Below are 13678 nucleotides of genomic sequence, written 5' to 3' on the forward strand. Positions count from 1 at the left end.
AACCTCACATTCTTTACTCAGTAAAACATATTAAGGTTTTCAAAATCTGATTTTTTTTATATGTCAAGTTATAGACTCTACCATTAGCAAGGAATCAAGAGTTTCAATTAAGAGTACTAGCACTGGTATTTGCTAGAACTTGACATCTGTACAACTTAAACACTACAGATAGATAATTTCTTAATTTAGATAAGATCTGTTACTTTCTTCTCTTTGAATTTCCAGGGTTTAAGATAAGAGCTTGGAGTCCTTGCTTGATGATTACATGTCAGACTTGCAGTTCTTGCTTTTTAACATGACAGTCTTCAAAAGACAATGATCAGCAGGTACCCAGGGCAGAACCACCTTTATTACAAAACCACCTTCAGAGTTTACACCTGAAAAATTTTCATAGGGTTGAGAAGCAGTAATTTTCCTACCACAGCCCATTAAACTGAGTAATCCCAGGGTTCTCAGATTAAATTGACATCCCTGAGATAAGCAAGTAGCACCACCCAAACGCTCTGAGTGCAGGAACTGTGGAACTAAGTCAGCCACAGACAAATCTAGAAACGTCATGGCCATCTCCCAGTGCTGTGACTGCTCAGAATAGATGGTGACGGGGCACCAATTCTTCCCTCACTGATTCCTGTTTTCCTCCTCACCAGTTTACTGTCACATTGCTGGCTTGGGGTGGAAACAAGCACTGGATCTTTGCTACACTCACTATTCCCAAATTTAAGGGCAAATTGGAATGTACTGTCCCAACAGAACTAGCTTCTAACTCTCATTAAAAAAAAAGCTCTTATTTAAAAATGTTAAAATTCACTTTGTCTATCCTGGCAAGTTCATACTCTGGATTTTCAGTTTGAAAGCATTCACAGGCTTGAATGAAAAACTAAGCATCTTTATTTTGTTAAGCAGCTCCCCGTTGATCGTTCTGTTCACAACGTATTTTTGCAGGTAGCACACAAACAAGTCAGTAGGATCTGGCTGTACAGTATTTTATACAGATACCGTTAAAGTGCATCACAGAATATCATCCAGTGCAAGTTCGGACTCTCCTCCTGAAATCCCTACTTACCAAGCGAGGGAGGCTCCCTACGTGCTATCCAATTAAAGGATCGTCATCATCAGACTGTAGCTGGAGTCTGGAAAATGGCCTGGGGGAAGCTACTCTATTCTTGGTGATTATTATAATGCAGGTGAAGGTAATCAGTATCATAAAAACCCCTATAACTATCCCAATCGCTTCTGGGAGACTGAGGCACCACTGGTCGGCGAGCAGGCACTTGGCGTTACTCAAAGTGCCGTTGTGTGGCTGTGGTGTCAGTCCCAGGATGTGGCACATCATGGGGTAAATGTCAACGTTGTTCATCGTGCTCTGCTTGTAACCGCGATGAAAAGCAGGCCCGCGAGCAGCCAGGAACGGATGCATGCTTGGGAGAGCATTGTCATAGCCATGGTCACCTACTGGAGAAACACAAAGCTAAGAGTTAACGTCATAATTTCTGTTTCCATTTGGAGTATTACCCTCCCTATCTCTTCCCCGCCCCCAAAATGCATATGTTTTAACCAAAGACTAATGCAGAACCTAAAACCAGCTGTTGAGTCAAACACTGAAGGAAGCCAGAGTTCCTACCCTCTTCTCCAGTCTCCACAAGTCTTTTCCTGTACTGGTCTTCAGCCGTGGTACCACCCCAGTATCTCTCTTCCTTTCAGTCATCAACATTTCAACATCTCTTGTTTTCCCCTTCCCACTTCTCAAGCCAAAGCTGAAAAGAATGTTGCCACTCCATGAAGAGTCAATAGCTGGAATGTTGTACATTTCAGATTTTGGAAAGACGTTTACCTCTTGCAAAGCAGACACTTTAATTCCTTTGTCAAAGCCAAGCACTTTCCCCTTGGTACAGTTCAGTTCAAGCATGTTAAGTACCCTCAAATCAAAAAGTTGATTTGAAAAGACCTTTGAGATCACCAAGCCCAACTGTCCCTGTCCACCACTAAACCAGATCTCTGAGCACCTCATCTACTCGTCTTTTAAACCCCTCCAGGGATGGGGACTCCACCACCTCCCTGGGCAGCCTCTGCCAAAGCCTGAGAACCCTTTCTGTGAGGAATTTTTTCCTGATGTCCAAACTGAATCTGCCCTGGCACAACTCGAGGCCATTCCATCTCATCCCATTGCCGGTCACATGGGAGAAGAGACCAACACCTCCTTTCAGGCAGTTGTAGTCAGTGATAAGGTCTCCCTTCACTTTGGAAAATAAACAGCTAAAAAGCAGCTATAGTCAAATTTCCTAGTAACATGCCTGAAAAATCTGTCCGAGATGGCAGAAATTTCTCACAGTGCACACAGCACAGGATCTGAACAACTGCATTTTAAGTTTTGCTTTCATTTCTTCAGAACAGCTTAAGGACTCTCCTCGAGAACTGTTGTCTTGTCTGTTTTATTTACACTGCTGATGTCAAATGTCACACTCACCGCTTCAGTGTACTTCAAATATTCCCTTTTTGTTTTCAACCATTATTTCTGTTACTACAAAGACACTGCTGTGCCACAGCTTGCTTGTTTGGTCCATGATTACATTTTTCCCCTTCTCTTACTTGCTTGTTTTGAACCAAACTGTTCCAAGTCCCCTCTCCAATGACATATCCCATCTTTCACCTCTGAAGAAGGAGGGCTGGTGTGTGCCGACATCCCTAGGAATGGTCTGGGCATTGGTCCCTTTGCTGACCATTACGCAGCCACTTGGTCCATGAAAACAAGCTCAATAAACACCGACGTAGCCTCTTAGGCTAAAACCTCCCCTGCCTGCTTCTGGGAAGCCTTGGCTGGCTAGCAAAATTGTTTTGAGAAGTGATTCACTTCTTCTGACACAATGCTGTTACTTCTAAATATACACTTATTGACTATTTTTAGGTACATGTTATTGAATCAAATCATAAACAAGAAAGACCATGTGTGCTAAGTTGTCAAGTTGAAGATGACTGTGATAAATCTGTGGGGTTATTAAAATTAAAACATATCTTACATTACGAGCAGAACTTCTGTACAAGTAATAAGGAAATCTGAACTTAAATGCACAAAGGGCAGACAGTGAGCAGCCAAAGTGAGTGCAAGCAGCATTTACAGCACTCAGTCTCCAGCAGCAGTCACAATAGCTCATCTGGGAAGCCTCCAACAGGGTTAGCTCTGAAATACTAGCCAGCCTCAAGCTGCTGGCTCCTCAGAAGCTGATACCTTTGTATTTAAGGAAGAAAGCACGTAGCTTAGCAATGCACTGTATGAAGTAACATCTGTTTAGTTTTTTCTCTTTAAAACATGCTATTTGGTGCCACTAGCAGGAAGAGCTCTGGCTTCTTTGACCATTATTGTGGTGCTCCTATTATTTTTAGCATTTCCTCCCATTTATTTCTGTTTCTCAGTACTCCTTGTAACATAAAATACAATGTTCAATTTATGCTCCCCTTTATATACATTTTATAAACAAAAGTTAAACCACATTCTAGTGGCAGCTTGAGACACACTGCCTAAGAGAACTCTTAAAAATGAACCTCAGGCTTTTACACTGAACACGACCAAGTGTTTTAGCCAATGGAATATCCCTCATGTCTCCCTCGTCCATTAAAACACTCCAGGCTCAGGCTGAGACTGGTCTAGAAAAGGCCAAGATGTTCCTAAAGATGCACAGTGACAGTTTTCTGCTCTTTAAACTAGAGCCACAGATGGCTGGAATGAAAAGACATCAGTTTACCAGCAGAAGCACAAACAAGAAAACCATACTTACATTTTGAAAGCGACTCATTTTGTACAATCGTCCAGCCCTCATCTGCCACAAGAATTATCGGTTGGATTCGGTTATTATGACGATAATGAAATCTCTCTGGAATTTCTTCTTTGAGATAGACTTTCATATGACTGTCGCATTTTTTCAGTAAGTTATACACATATATTTTGTCTGCCAAGAGAAAAACGGCATGTGAAACAACTGGAAATTATATCTCGTTTAGTGCAATTACCTGTCATCGAAGCCCTCCAGTACTTTAAGGGGGCTTACAAAAAAGCTGAGGAGGGACTTTTTACAAGGGCCTGAAGTGATGGGATGAAGGGGAATGGCTTTAAATTGGAAGGAGGAAGGCTTAGATTAGACATCAGGAAGAAATTCTTCACGCTGAGGGTGGGGAGGCCCTGGCCCAGGTTGCCCAGGGAAGCTGTGGCTGCCCCATCCCTGGAGGTGTTCAAGGCCAGGCTGGATGGGGCTTGGAGCCCCTGGTCCAGTGGGAGGTGTCCCTGCCCATGGCAGGGGTGGGACTGGATGGGCTCTGAGGTCCCTTCCAACCCAAACCATTCCATGAGTCTAAGATACAGTTTTTCAAAACAATTATTCTTTAAAAGGCAGATAGAAAAGGAACTTTTTCGTATCCCTCACAAAATGCCAGATTTCACAAACAGCTCTCATTTTAAATCAGGCACCTCAAGGCTGTGGTTTTGGACCTACAAGTCAACCTTCCTGCTGGGCTTGCAGGGAAAGAGGGCAAAATTCAAGCAAAGAAGTCAAGAGAAAGCAGTCACAAACAAAAATAGTCAATATTTTATCCAAAGCAGTCAGTATTAAATTTCGTTACTGTATAAATCATTTTGTTTGTTTGTTACAATTACTTCAGTCTGGCTGACTCGTGGAAACCGAGACCAGCAGTGTCCAGATTTACGACAAGTTAGTAACTACTCCAAGAAACAAAAAATGAAAACACAGTATTCAACCCAAAGTTTCATTCACAGGAACAGAAGCAGTAAGGTGATCAAAGTTGGGTTTAGATTTTCACTAGGAAGTTTAGACAACGACACTTTTTATTCTGCATAAACATGAAGGTTCGTTTCAAGCAAACTATGAATTACACCCATTTAGACTAGGTGAGCCCCAAGAGAGCAGGCATGCTAATTGCCTATCTGCCTTCTCAAGCACTATCTTTACCACCACAGCAACCTGACCAGAAATGCCCCTTGATTACCAAAACAAAGTAATTTAATTAAGCAAGCATTCTTTAGCTTGTTCATTAGATTATATCAAAGTTGTGTAACATGAACTACACTGGTTTTGCAAAAGGTGTGAACAGTCTACCATAGTGTGTAGTTTTTAGTAGTAAGGTAAGATTTAATTCTCAATATATGACTCTAAAAAAAGGCCAAAACATACTTTGCCTTGGCAGCACTGCAGCAACCGGAGTCTTGTCTATCAGGGTATAGTTATTGCGCCCAATGCAGCTATCCAGGACTATCAGCTTCTTCTCAGAACACGAGGCCATTCCGTGGTCACTTGTTATTATGACATTAATAGTGTCCCACAAACCGAATGCCTTCAGTTTATCAGTAAGGAAGCCAACGTGGTTATCCACTTCTTCTAATACTTTGCGCATGTTCTCAGTGTCATCTGGTCCATACTTGTGCCCACTTGCATCTGGTTCTTCCCAGTATAATGTAGCAAAACTGACCACTGGATCAGAGCTGTTCAGCCACGCAACAATTTTCTCCGCTCTCTCTTCAAATGTTACTGAGAAGTTATACTTCATGAAGAAGTGAGGGGTTGTACTGTTAATTTTTACATCGGTTCCAGGCCACATTGCAGCAGCACTTGCTCCATTTCCCTGCTGCTGATTTGTTACCCAAATTGGAACTGCCTCATTCCACCAGAAGGGATCTGAATCATTGAACTGTGAAAACTTTTTCTTGGCATCTGCATCGTACATGTCATTAGCCACAATGCCATGGCTTTCTTCATATAAACCTGTCACTATGCTATAATGGTTTGGAAAAGTCTTGGTGATAAAAGCATTTGTAACTTGTTTTACAAGCACACCACCCTTGATGAACTCCTGAAGGTGAGGAAGTTTATAGGTTTCCAAGTAATCGGCCCTGAAGCCATCAAAGGACACGAGGAGTAACCTGGATGCTGAATCACCAGCAGAGGCCCCACAACAGGCAGTTATTACAGAAAAAAATAACATTGAGTTCATCATTGATGCTTCAAAGTTATTTCCAGCAGATAATCAGATGCACCTGAAAAATTTAAAAAGATAAAGGCATGTAACTCAATTGTACAGGAACCACTTTAATGGGTTATACATTACGTACATCTTCCTTACAGAGGTTCATTGCAAAATAACCGGTCTAAACAACCACCTAAGTCAACAATGTATTTGCCTACGAGCTTCAAAAGTTTCTCACACATTGTCATAGTTTTTCATGTTTTAAAACAGATGAGCAATGAGATTTTTTTCATTCCAGGCAAATGAAAGGAAGAACTGTTATCTCCCTTTTAATCCATTATTCCATCATTCTGTCTCTTATTGCAACTCTAAATTCCAAGACAGGCATTCAGTATTTTCACTTGTGTTTAAGCCCAGCACCTGAACATCTCTGGCTCCACGTTTAAAAGTCTCATGCAGCTCCAAATTCTGCTTACATATCCCTGCGTACAGTTACTGCTTACAGTTTGGTTTCTACTGTAATTATCATTTTTCTTTTTAATCCCACCTTTCCTTTTCTAGTTTCCATCCTCTTGAGTTGCTGGAAGACATTTGAGCATTTCAAAATTTCTATTTGGTCATTGCGTACTTGATTCATGCAACTGCCAGGAGTAACTTCTGTTTTCCTTCTAAGCTGTTGTACATCTACCATAACAGTATTTAAACCTGTTCTTTACCTACTAGGGAAGCTGTGGCTGCCCCCTCCCTGGAGGGGTTCAAGGCCAGGCTGGATGGGGCTTGGAGCAGCCTGGTCCAGTGGGAGGTGTCCCTGCCCATGGCAGGGGTGGGACTGGATGGGCTTTGAGGTCCCTTCCAACCCAAACCATTCTGTGATTCTATATTTCTCTCTTTCTAAAAAAAAAAAAAATACCCAAAACCAAAAAAAACCCAAATATTACAAATTACAAATCATTAATAAACTCAGCTATGAGACAAGGATTCCTCACCAAGGAATTCATTACTATTATGAACACAAAGTATGATCTGTAAGCTTTTTTTGTTCCTCTTAAACTTATTACTTGTAACAGGAGTGCTTTGTTCAGGAAGGTCCAGAATTATTTTAGGAGCCTTTAAAAAAGAGGAAGGGAAGCTCCAGGTTTCACAAAAACTTCTGCAACATTGTTAGAGAGCATATTTATTTCTGAAGAGCAGCCTGTTGCCAGGAAACTTCTCCTTTATCTCACCTGCACAAAGAAGGGGGAATCCCAGGAGGAACAGTGGGTATCTTCCAAACTGTCACAATGTCTTCAGGCTGATCTCAACCCTTTCCCCCAAACTCTTTAAGACAGCGAGTATTATTGTAAAAACATCAATAACTTTAATGATAGCTAAGCTTTATCAGTGAGAGGAACTCAAAGCATGAGAAGTTATCCTTTCCTCTGCCTCCAACAGTTAAACAGGTTTTAGAAGATAAAAAAGTTAGAAGAATCACAGAATCATTAGGGTTGGAAAAGACTTTTAAGATCATCCAGACCAACCATCAGCCCAACATCACTGCAGCTATTAAAAATGTTTAGATCAGTGCCACCAACATTAGGAGACAGGAAGCACGTGTTCTGGGAAGGGAACAATAACAGATTTGAAGGTAACATCACACCTAAGCCTTGCTCTGTGTTACTTCTATCCATTTGGGGACTACAACAGCGTCTTTCACAGAGACAAGCACAAAGCTTACACGCTGCTGATACGTTTTTTCTCCATTTTAGAACAGAGAAGATGAGTTGGCTCTCCTGCTGTTGTGTCAGCACCAAATCTCTTAGACCATAGAAGTGGGTCTGAAATAGCTAGTCGACCAAAGATACTTTATACTGGTTTTTTTCAGATACTTATTGTAGAATCACAGAATGGTTTGGGATGAAAGGGACCACGAAGGTCACCTAGTCCCACCCCTTGCAGCAAGCAGCGACATCTTCAACCAGATCAGGTTTCTCAGAGCCCCATCAAACCTGGCCTTGAATGTGTCCAGAGAAGGGATATCTACCACCTCCCTGCGCAACCTGTGCCAGCGTTTCACCATCCTCAGCTTAAAAGTATTTCCTGTAAGTCTGCTTCCCTATCGTCCAGATTTGCATATGGAAATGGCAACAGAAACGAGGGCTAGTGCTACTTCAACTTAGAGACTGCTCTCAGAACCTAAAAACCTACAAGAGTTTAAGTCAGACCAAGGAAGGGGAATGCAAGTGGCTCTCTTGTATTAACAATGAGAAGCCTCACTCCTAGCTCTTTCTAATAAAAGGGTTTAGCCTGGAGGAAAGGAGACTGCGGGGAGACCTCATCACTGTCTGCAACTGCCTGAAAGGTTGTAGCGAGGTGGGTGCTGGGCTTTTCTCCCAATTGATAGGTGATGGGACAAGAGGCCTTAAGCTGCACCAGGGCAGGTTCAGCTTGGACATCAGGAAAAGTGTCTTCATGGAAAGGGATCTCAGGCCCTGGCAGAGGCTGCCCAGGGAGGTGGTGGAGTCCCCATCCCTGGAGCGGTTTAGAAGACAGGCAGATGAGGTGCTCAGGGATCTGGTTTAGCAGTGGACAAGTACAGTTGGGCTTGGTGATCTCTGAGGCCCTTTGCAACCAAGAGACTATGCTGAGTAGCCCCACATTACTCAATTTGTGCTGTCCAGAGACAAGATTGTTTCTTCCACATCTAATGTAATGCAATACTACAGTCTGACAAGTCTTTGCAGTTCCAGTGGGCTTAAAAGTCCTCACACTTGCAGCACAGAAACCAGCACTGAGGTATCTCCCAGCAGAGGACGTCCCACAGAAGATGAGAAAGGATTAGGGAAACGGGATAAGCTATGGAGAAGGGGATCACCTGTTCCTCACTGCCAGGTGTTTTAAAAAGCAGAACCAGAGTTTATCATAGCACAGGAAGCCCCAAAACCACAACATCAGCTTCACAACACTCCAAAGGTGTTAAGCACTTGCGTTTTCATAGAACCATAGAATAACCAGATTGGAAGAGACCCACCGGATCATCGAATCCAACCATTCCCATCAATCACTAACCCATGCCCCTCAGCACCTCGTCCACCTGTCCCTTAAACCCCTCCAGGGAAGGTGACTCAACCCCCTCCCTGGGCAGCCTGTTCCAGTGCCCAATGACCTTTTCTGTGAAAATTTTTTCCTAATGTTCACCCTAAACCTCCCCTGGTGGAGCTTGAGGCCATTCCCTCTTGTCCTGTCCCCTGTCACTTGGGAGAAGAGCCCAGCTCCCTCCTCTCCACAACCTCCTTTCAGGTAGTTACAGAGAGCAATGAGGTTTTCATGCACTCTATCACAAAACCACCACCTGCATCACCGCGATCTTCCCCAACCCTCCACCTCCCAGCCAGACGTCGCAGCCCCAGCTGCTCTGGGCAGGGACAACCTGACCCCCAAAGCTCCCGCAGCCCCCGCTGTGGAGCCACCAGCGTCGCCCACTCTGGGACTGGAGCCCCGGAGCCCCACTTAGAATCACAGAATCATGGAATAACCAGGTTGGAAGAGACCCACCGGATCATCGAGTCCAACCATTCCCATCAATCACTAACCCATGTCCCTCAGCACCTCGTCCACCTGTGCCTTAAACCCCTCCAGGGAAGGTGACCCAACCCCCTCCCTGGGCAGCCTCTGCCACTGCCCAATGACCCTTTCCCTGATAAATTTTTTCCTGATGTCCAGCCTAAACCTCCCCTGGCGGAGCTTGAGGCCATTCCCTCTCGTCCTGTCCCCTGTCCCTTGGGAGAGGAGCCCAGCTCCCTCCTCTCCACAACCTCCTCTCAGGTAGTTGGAGAGAGCAATGAGGTCTCCCCTCAGCCTCCTCCAGGCTAACCCCCCCCAGCTCCCTCAGCCGCCGGCATTTGGCCTCCTTACACCTCATCAATCGGTCTCAGCCCAGCGGTCCAGCCCGTTCAGAGCCCTTTGGAGCCGCCCTACCCTCCCCTTGCCCCGCTTCCCCGGTCCCAGGGCGGCTCCGGCACTGGGGGCTCCGCTCGGCCGGGGGCTGCGGGACTAGGGGGGCTCCGAGCCCGGCTGCCCGTCCTGACCGGGGACCCCGCAACCGGTTGCTCCGAGCACGAACCCGGAGGGCTCCGAATCGGCCTCCCCGCTCCCCCTGCCCGGGGGGCTCCGTCCCCGCTCACCTCAGCCCGGCCCGGCCCCCCCCCCCTGCTCTCTCCGCGCGGCCGCCGGGGCCCCGAGCGCCGGCACCGGGACACGGCGCGTGCGCCCCCGCGGCCGTTAGAGCCGGGCGGGCGGCGGCCATTGGCTCCCGGCAGGGGGCGGGGCGGGGCGGGAGTTAAAGGGAGCGGGGATGGAGCGGGGGGGGCGTCAGCGTGAGGGGACTGGGGGGGGGAGGGAGCTCGGGGAGACTGGGGGAGAGCACTGGGGGATTTGAGGGGAGCAGAGCTGGGGGAGCCATGGGGTGTTGGGGGGAGCAGAGCTGGAGAAAGAATTGGGGGGTTGGGGGGAGCAGAGGTACAGGGGAGCAGAGGTACAGGGGAGCAGAGGTACAGGGGAGCAGAGCTGGAGGAGCCATGGGGTGTTGGGGGGAGCAGAGTTAGAGGGGAGCAGAGCTGGAGAGGAGCCATGGGACGTTGTGGGGAGCAGAGCTAGTGGGGAGCCATGGGGCACTGGGGGGAGCAGAGCTGGGGGAGCCATGGGGTGTTGGGGGGAACAGAGCTGGAGGAAGAATTGGGGGCTTAGGGGCAGCAGAGGTACAGGGGAGCAGAGGTACAGGGGAGCAGAGAGCTAGTGGGGAGCCATGGGGCACTGGGGGGAGCAGAGCTGGGGGGAGCCATGGGGCATTGGTAGGAGCAGAGCTGGAGAAAGAATCGGGGGGTTGGGGGGAGCAGAGGTACAGGGGAGCAGAGCTGGGGGGAGCCATGGGGTGTTGGGGGGAGCAGAGCTGGAGAAAGAATAGGGGGGTTGGGGGGAGCAGAGCTGGAGAGGAGCCATGGGGCATTGGAGGGAGCAGAGCTAGTGGGGAGCCATGGGGCACTGGGGGGGACCAGAGCTGGAGGAAGAATTGGGGGGTTGGAGGGAGCAGAGCTGAGGGGGAGCCATGGGGTATTGGGGGAAGCAGAGCTGGGGTGGGGGGTAACAGAGCTGGGGGGCAGCCATGGGGCACTGGGAGGAGCAGAGCTGGAGGAAGAATTGGGGCATTAGGGGTAACAGAGCTGGGGGGAGCCATGGGGTATTGGGGGGAGCAGAGCCAGGGTGGAGCTATGGGGTGTTGGGGGAAGCAGAGCTAAAGGGGAGCCATGGGGCAGTGGGAGGCAGCAGAGCTGGGGGGGAGCAGAGCTAAAGGGGAGCCATGGGGCACTGTGGGGGGAGCAGAGGTGGAGAGAGGCGAGTTATGTTGAGGGGGGCTGTGGGAAGCTGAGCTGAGGGGTGCTGGGTAGGGGGACCTGTGGGAGGGGGCTGTCACGCAGGGGGATGCGGCAGGTTGCAGGGGAGCACAGGTTTTTAGGAGAGGTGTGTGAGGTCGCAGGTCTGATGTGGGATGGTGAGAGCTGGGGGCTCAGGGCGCACTGGGGGTGCAGGGTGTGTGCTGGGGCTGCGGGAGCACCCCATGGCCGCAGGACTGCGAGGGGAACCGTGCCAGGGTGCAGGACTGCGAGTTGTGCTGTGTTCCTGCAGGATGCCTCTAACCTACCTGCTTTGCAGGTGTGGCAGCAGCCCCAGGCTGTGACTCCCAACTCTGGATGCCAGTGCTGCTTTTAGGAAGGCAGCGTGTGCTATGATGGGTTGAGAGCTATTTGGAGTCCTAGGTTTTCTTTGTAGGTTAAGGCAAATAGTTTAAATTCCCTTGGGTTTACTTCTTTTTCCAAGAAAGGATTAGTAATTCTGCAAAACCTGTTAAGTTACTGATGCTGAATAACAATGAAATCAGCTCTGTGTAAATAGAGAAGCGTCCTGTAACAGCACAGAGCAGAAATCATCACTCTGTTTTGAATTTCATAATAAAGACTAAGAAAGACATGCCTATATTGTTATGATTGACTTAAGCAGAGGATCTGAATTTCAGTCTCCTTATCCTGCTAGTGTGTTTATTCTGAATGACACATAGAATCATAAAATGGGTTGGGTTGGAAGGGACCTCAAAGCCCATCCAGTCCCACCCCTGCCGTGGGCAGGGACACCTCCCACTGGACCAGGGGCTCCAAGCCCCATCCAGCCTGGCCCTGAACCCCTCCAGGGATGGGGCAGCCACAGCTTCCCTGGGCAGCCTGGGCCAGGGCCTCCCCACCCTCAGTGTGAAAAATTTCTTCCTAATGTCTAATCTAAATCTTTCCCCCTTCCAATTTAAAGCCATTTCCCCTCATCCTAACATTCTATGCTCTTGGTAAAAGTCCTTCCCCAGATTTTCTGGAGCCCCTTCAGGTACTGGGGGGCTTCTTTAAGTTCTTCTCAGATCTCTCCCTTCTCCAGGCTGAACAACCCCAACTTTCTCAGCCTGTCCTCAAAGCAGAGGTTCTCCAGCTCTTGGATCATCTTTGTGGCCTCCTCTGGACCCCTTCCAACAGCTCCATATCCTTCTTATGTTGGGGATTCAGTATAAGCTTTTTTCTTTCTAATGGCTTTCCCATATGTATGAGTTTGGCAAGTGGTGCTGCCTGTGCGTGCTGACCTTGGATTGGCTCTAAAGATGTGGTGTGATAGGCTGAATAGATGACACGCCTCCGATTCACCTTGATTTATGGAACGTGAAAGGTGCAGCAAAGCACATGGTTGTAAAAAAGGAAAAAAAGATAATTCCAGGTGAGCTAGATTAGACCTGTCGCAGCTATTTACAAGTTACATGTCAAGTTCAAGTAAAGTTCTTCTTATCTTTTTTTTTTTAATTTGGTTACACTAGTTCAGCTTTGTAAATATGCACATGAAAGTTGATCACGTGGAGGAGGGAAGTGTCTTATGAATTACTTTATTGTGTTTACTTCAAAATATTTATTACACAGTGGATTAGGCATCAAGGGAACGTATAACAGGTGCAATCTTTTAGCCAATTTCTTCAAATTGACATTGAGGTCTTGTTACAAACCTTATGCAGAGATGCAGTCAGATTTTAAGCCTCAAGGCTCTTTTGCTAACCTAGTTTGGCAGCATACTTCCTCAGCTATTCAGTCCTAAAAGGTGTGAGTAATCTCCTGTTTACCCTTACCCGTGTGCTTCGAATCCGATTCGCAGTATTCACCTAATCATGAGCCCAGCGTTTTATAATGAGTCCCGATTGACACAGTGTCAAGGCAGCCTGCAATACCGGCTCCAGACTTTGAACTGGGCTGGCAAGCTGTGTTTCACATCGTTAGTACAGTTTGTGGTTCAATTAACAGCACAGACTTATCAGAAATGGATGAGTTGCTTTAAGAGAAGTAAAAATGGGAGCTACCAAGATGTTCGTCTTCCCTTGCCTTAATCTCTGTGCTGTATTTCACCCCAGAATTGTCTGTCTAGACTGCAGGTCTATAAGCACTAGACTGTACTAAATCCTACCAGAAGCTGTACAGATTTACTGCTGAGGTAGAATTGAGCGTTTGCAGCTTGAAAACCATTTCGGGTATTCGTGTCAGTGCAATTTAGTGAATGACAGGAAGGTAACCTCAAAATATTCTGTGTTTGGCTAGGTTTACAAAAACACTTAATTTCTAGGTGGGAAACTATTCCCTCCTGTTGGCAATGCTGTGGAGGGAAA

General features: G+C 47.0%; 1 protein-coding gene and 1 long non-coding RNA gene across 2 annotated transcripts in view; both read right to left on the reverse strand.

The window, feature by feature from the left end:
- The window catches only part of LOC138717322 (uncharacterized), a 135069-nt gene that overhangs the window by 104569 nt on the left and 16822 nt on the right, over window positions 1–13678 (reverse strand). The window lies entirely within an intron of this gene.
- ENPP4 (ectonucleotide pyrophosphatase/phosphodiesterase 4) lies at window positions 866–10173 on the reverse strand. The gene is made up of 4 exons (XM_069850815.1): window positions 10128–10173; window positions 5178–6037; window positions 3771–3941; window positions 866–1452 (listed from the first exon to the last, which is right to left on the reverse strand). The coding sequence occupies exons 2-4, from the start codon at window positions 5995–5997 to the stop codon at window positions 1088–1090; spliced, it is 1356 nt and encodes a 451-aa protein (XP_069706916.1). The 5' UTR covers window positions 5998–6037; window positions 10128–10173; the 3' UTR covers window positions 866–1087.

Source organism: Phaenicophaeus curvirostris, chromosome 2 (assembly GCF_032191515.1).
Source record: "Phaenicophaeus curvirostris isolate KB17595 chromosome 2, BPBGC_Pcur_1.0, whole genome shotgun sequence".
Classification (NCBI taxonomy): domain Eukaryota; kingdom Metazoa; phylum Chordata; class Aves; order Cuculiformes; family Cuculidae; genus Phaenicophaeus; species Phaenicophaeus curvirostris.

What these genes read in the sequence shown, in the direction of transcription:
- ENPP4 (XM_069850815.1), bottom strand. Translation starts at nt 5,997, where the DNA reads ATGATGAACTCAATGTTATTTTTTTCTGTAATAACTGCCTGTTGTGGG. An exon ending in TGCAGTGCTGCCAAGGCAAA is followed by an intron (nt 3,942 to 5,177) that starts GTATGTTTTGGC and finishes TTCTCTTGGCAG; the next exon opens with ACAAAATATATGTGTATAAC. An exon ending in AAATGAGTCGCTTTCAAAAT is followed by an intron (nt 1,453 to 3,770) that starts GTAAGTATGGTT and finishes GTGTTTCTCCAG; the next exon opens with TAGGTGACCATGGCTATGAC.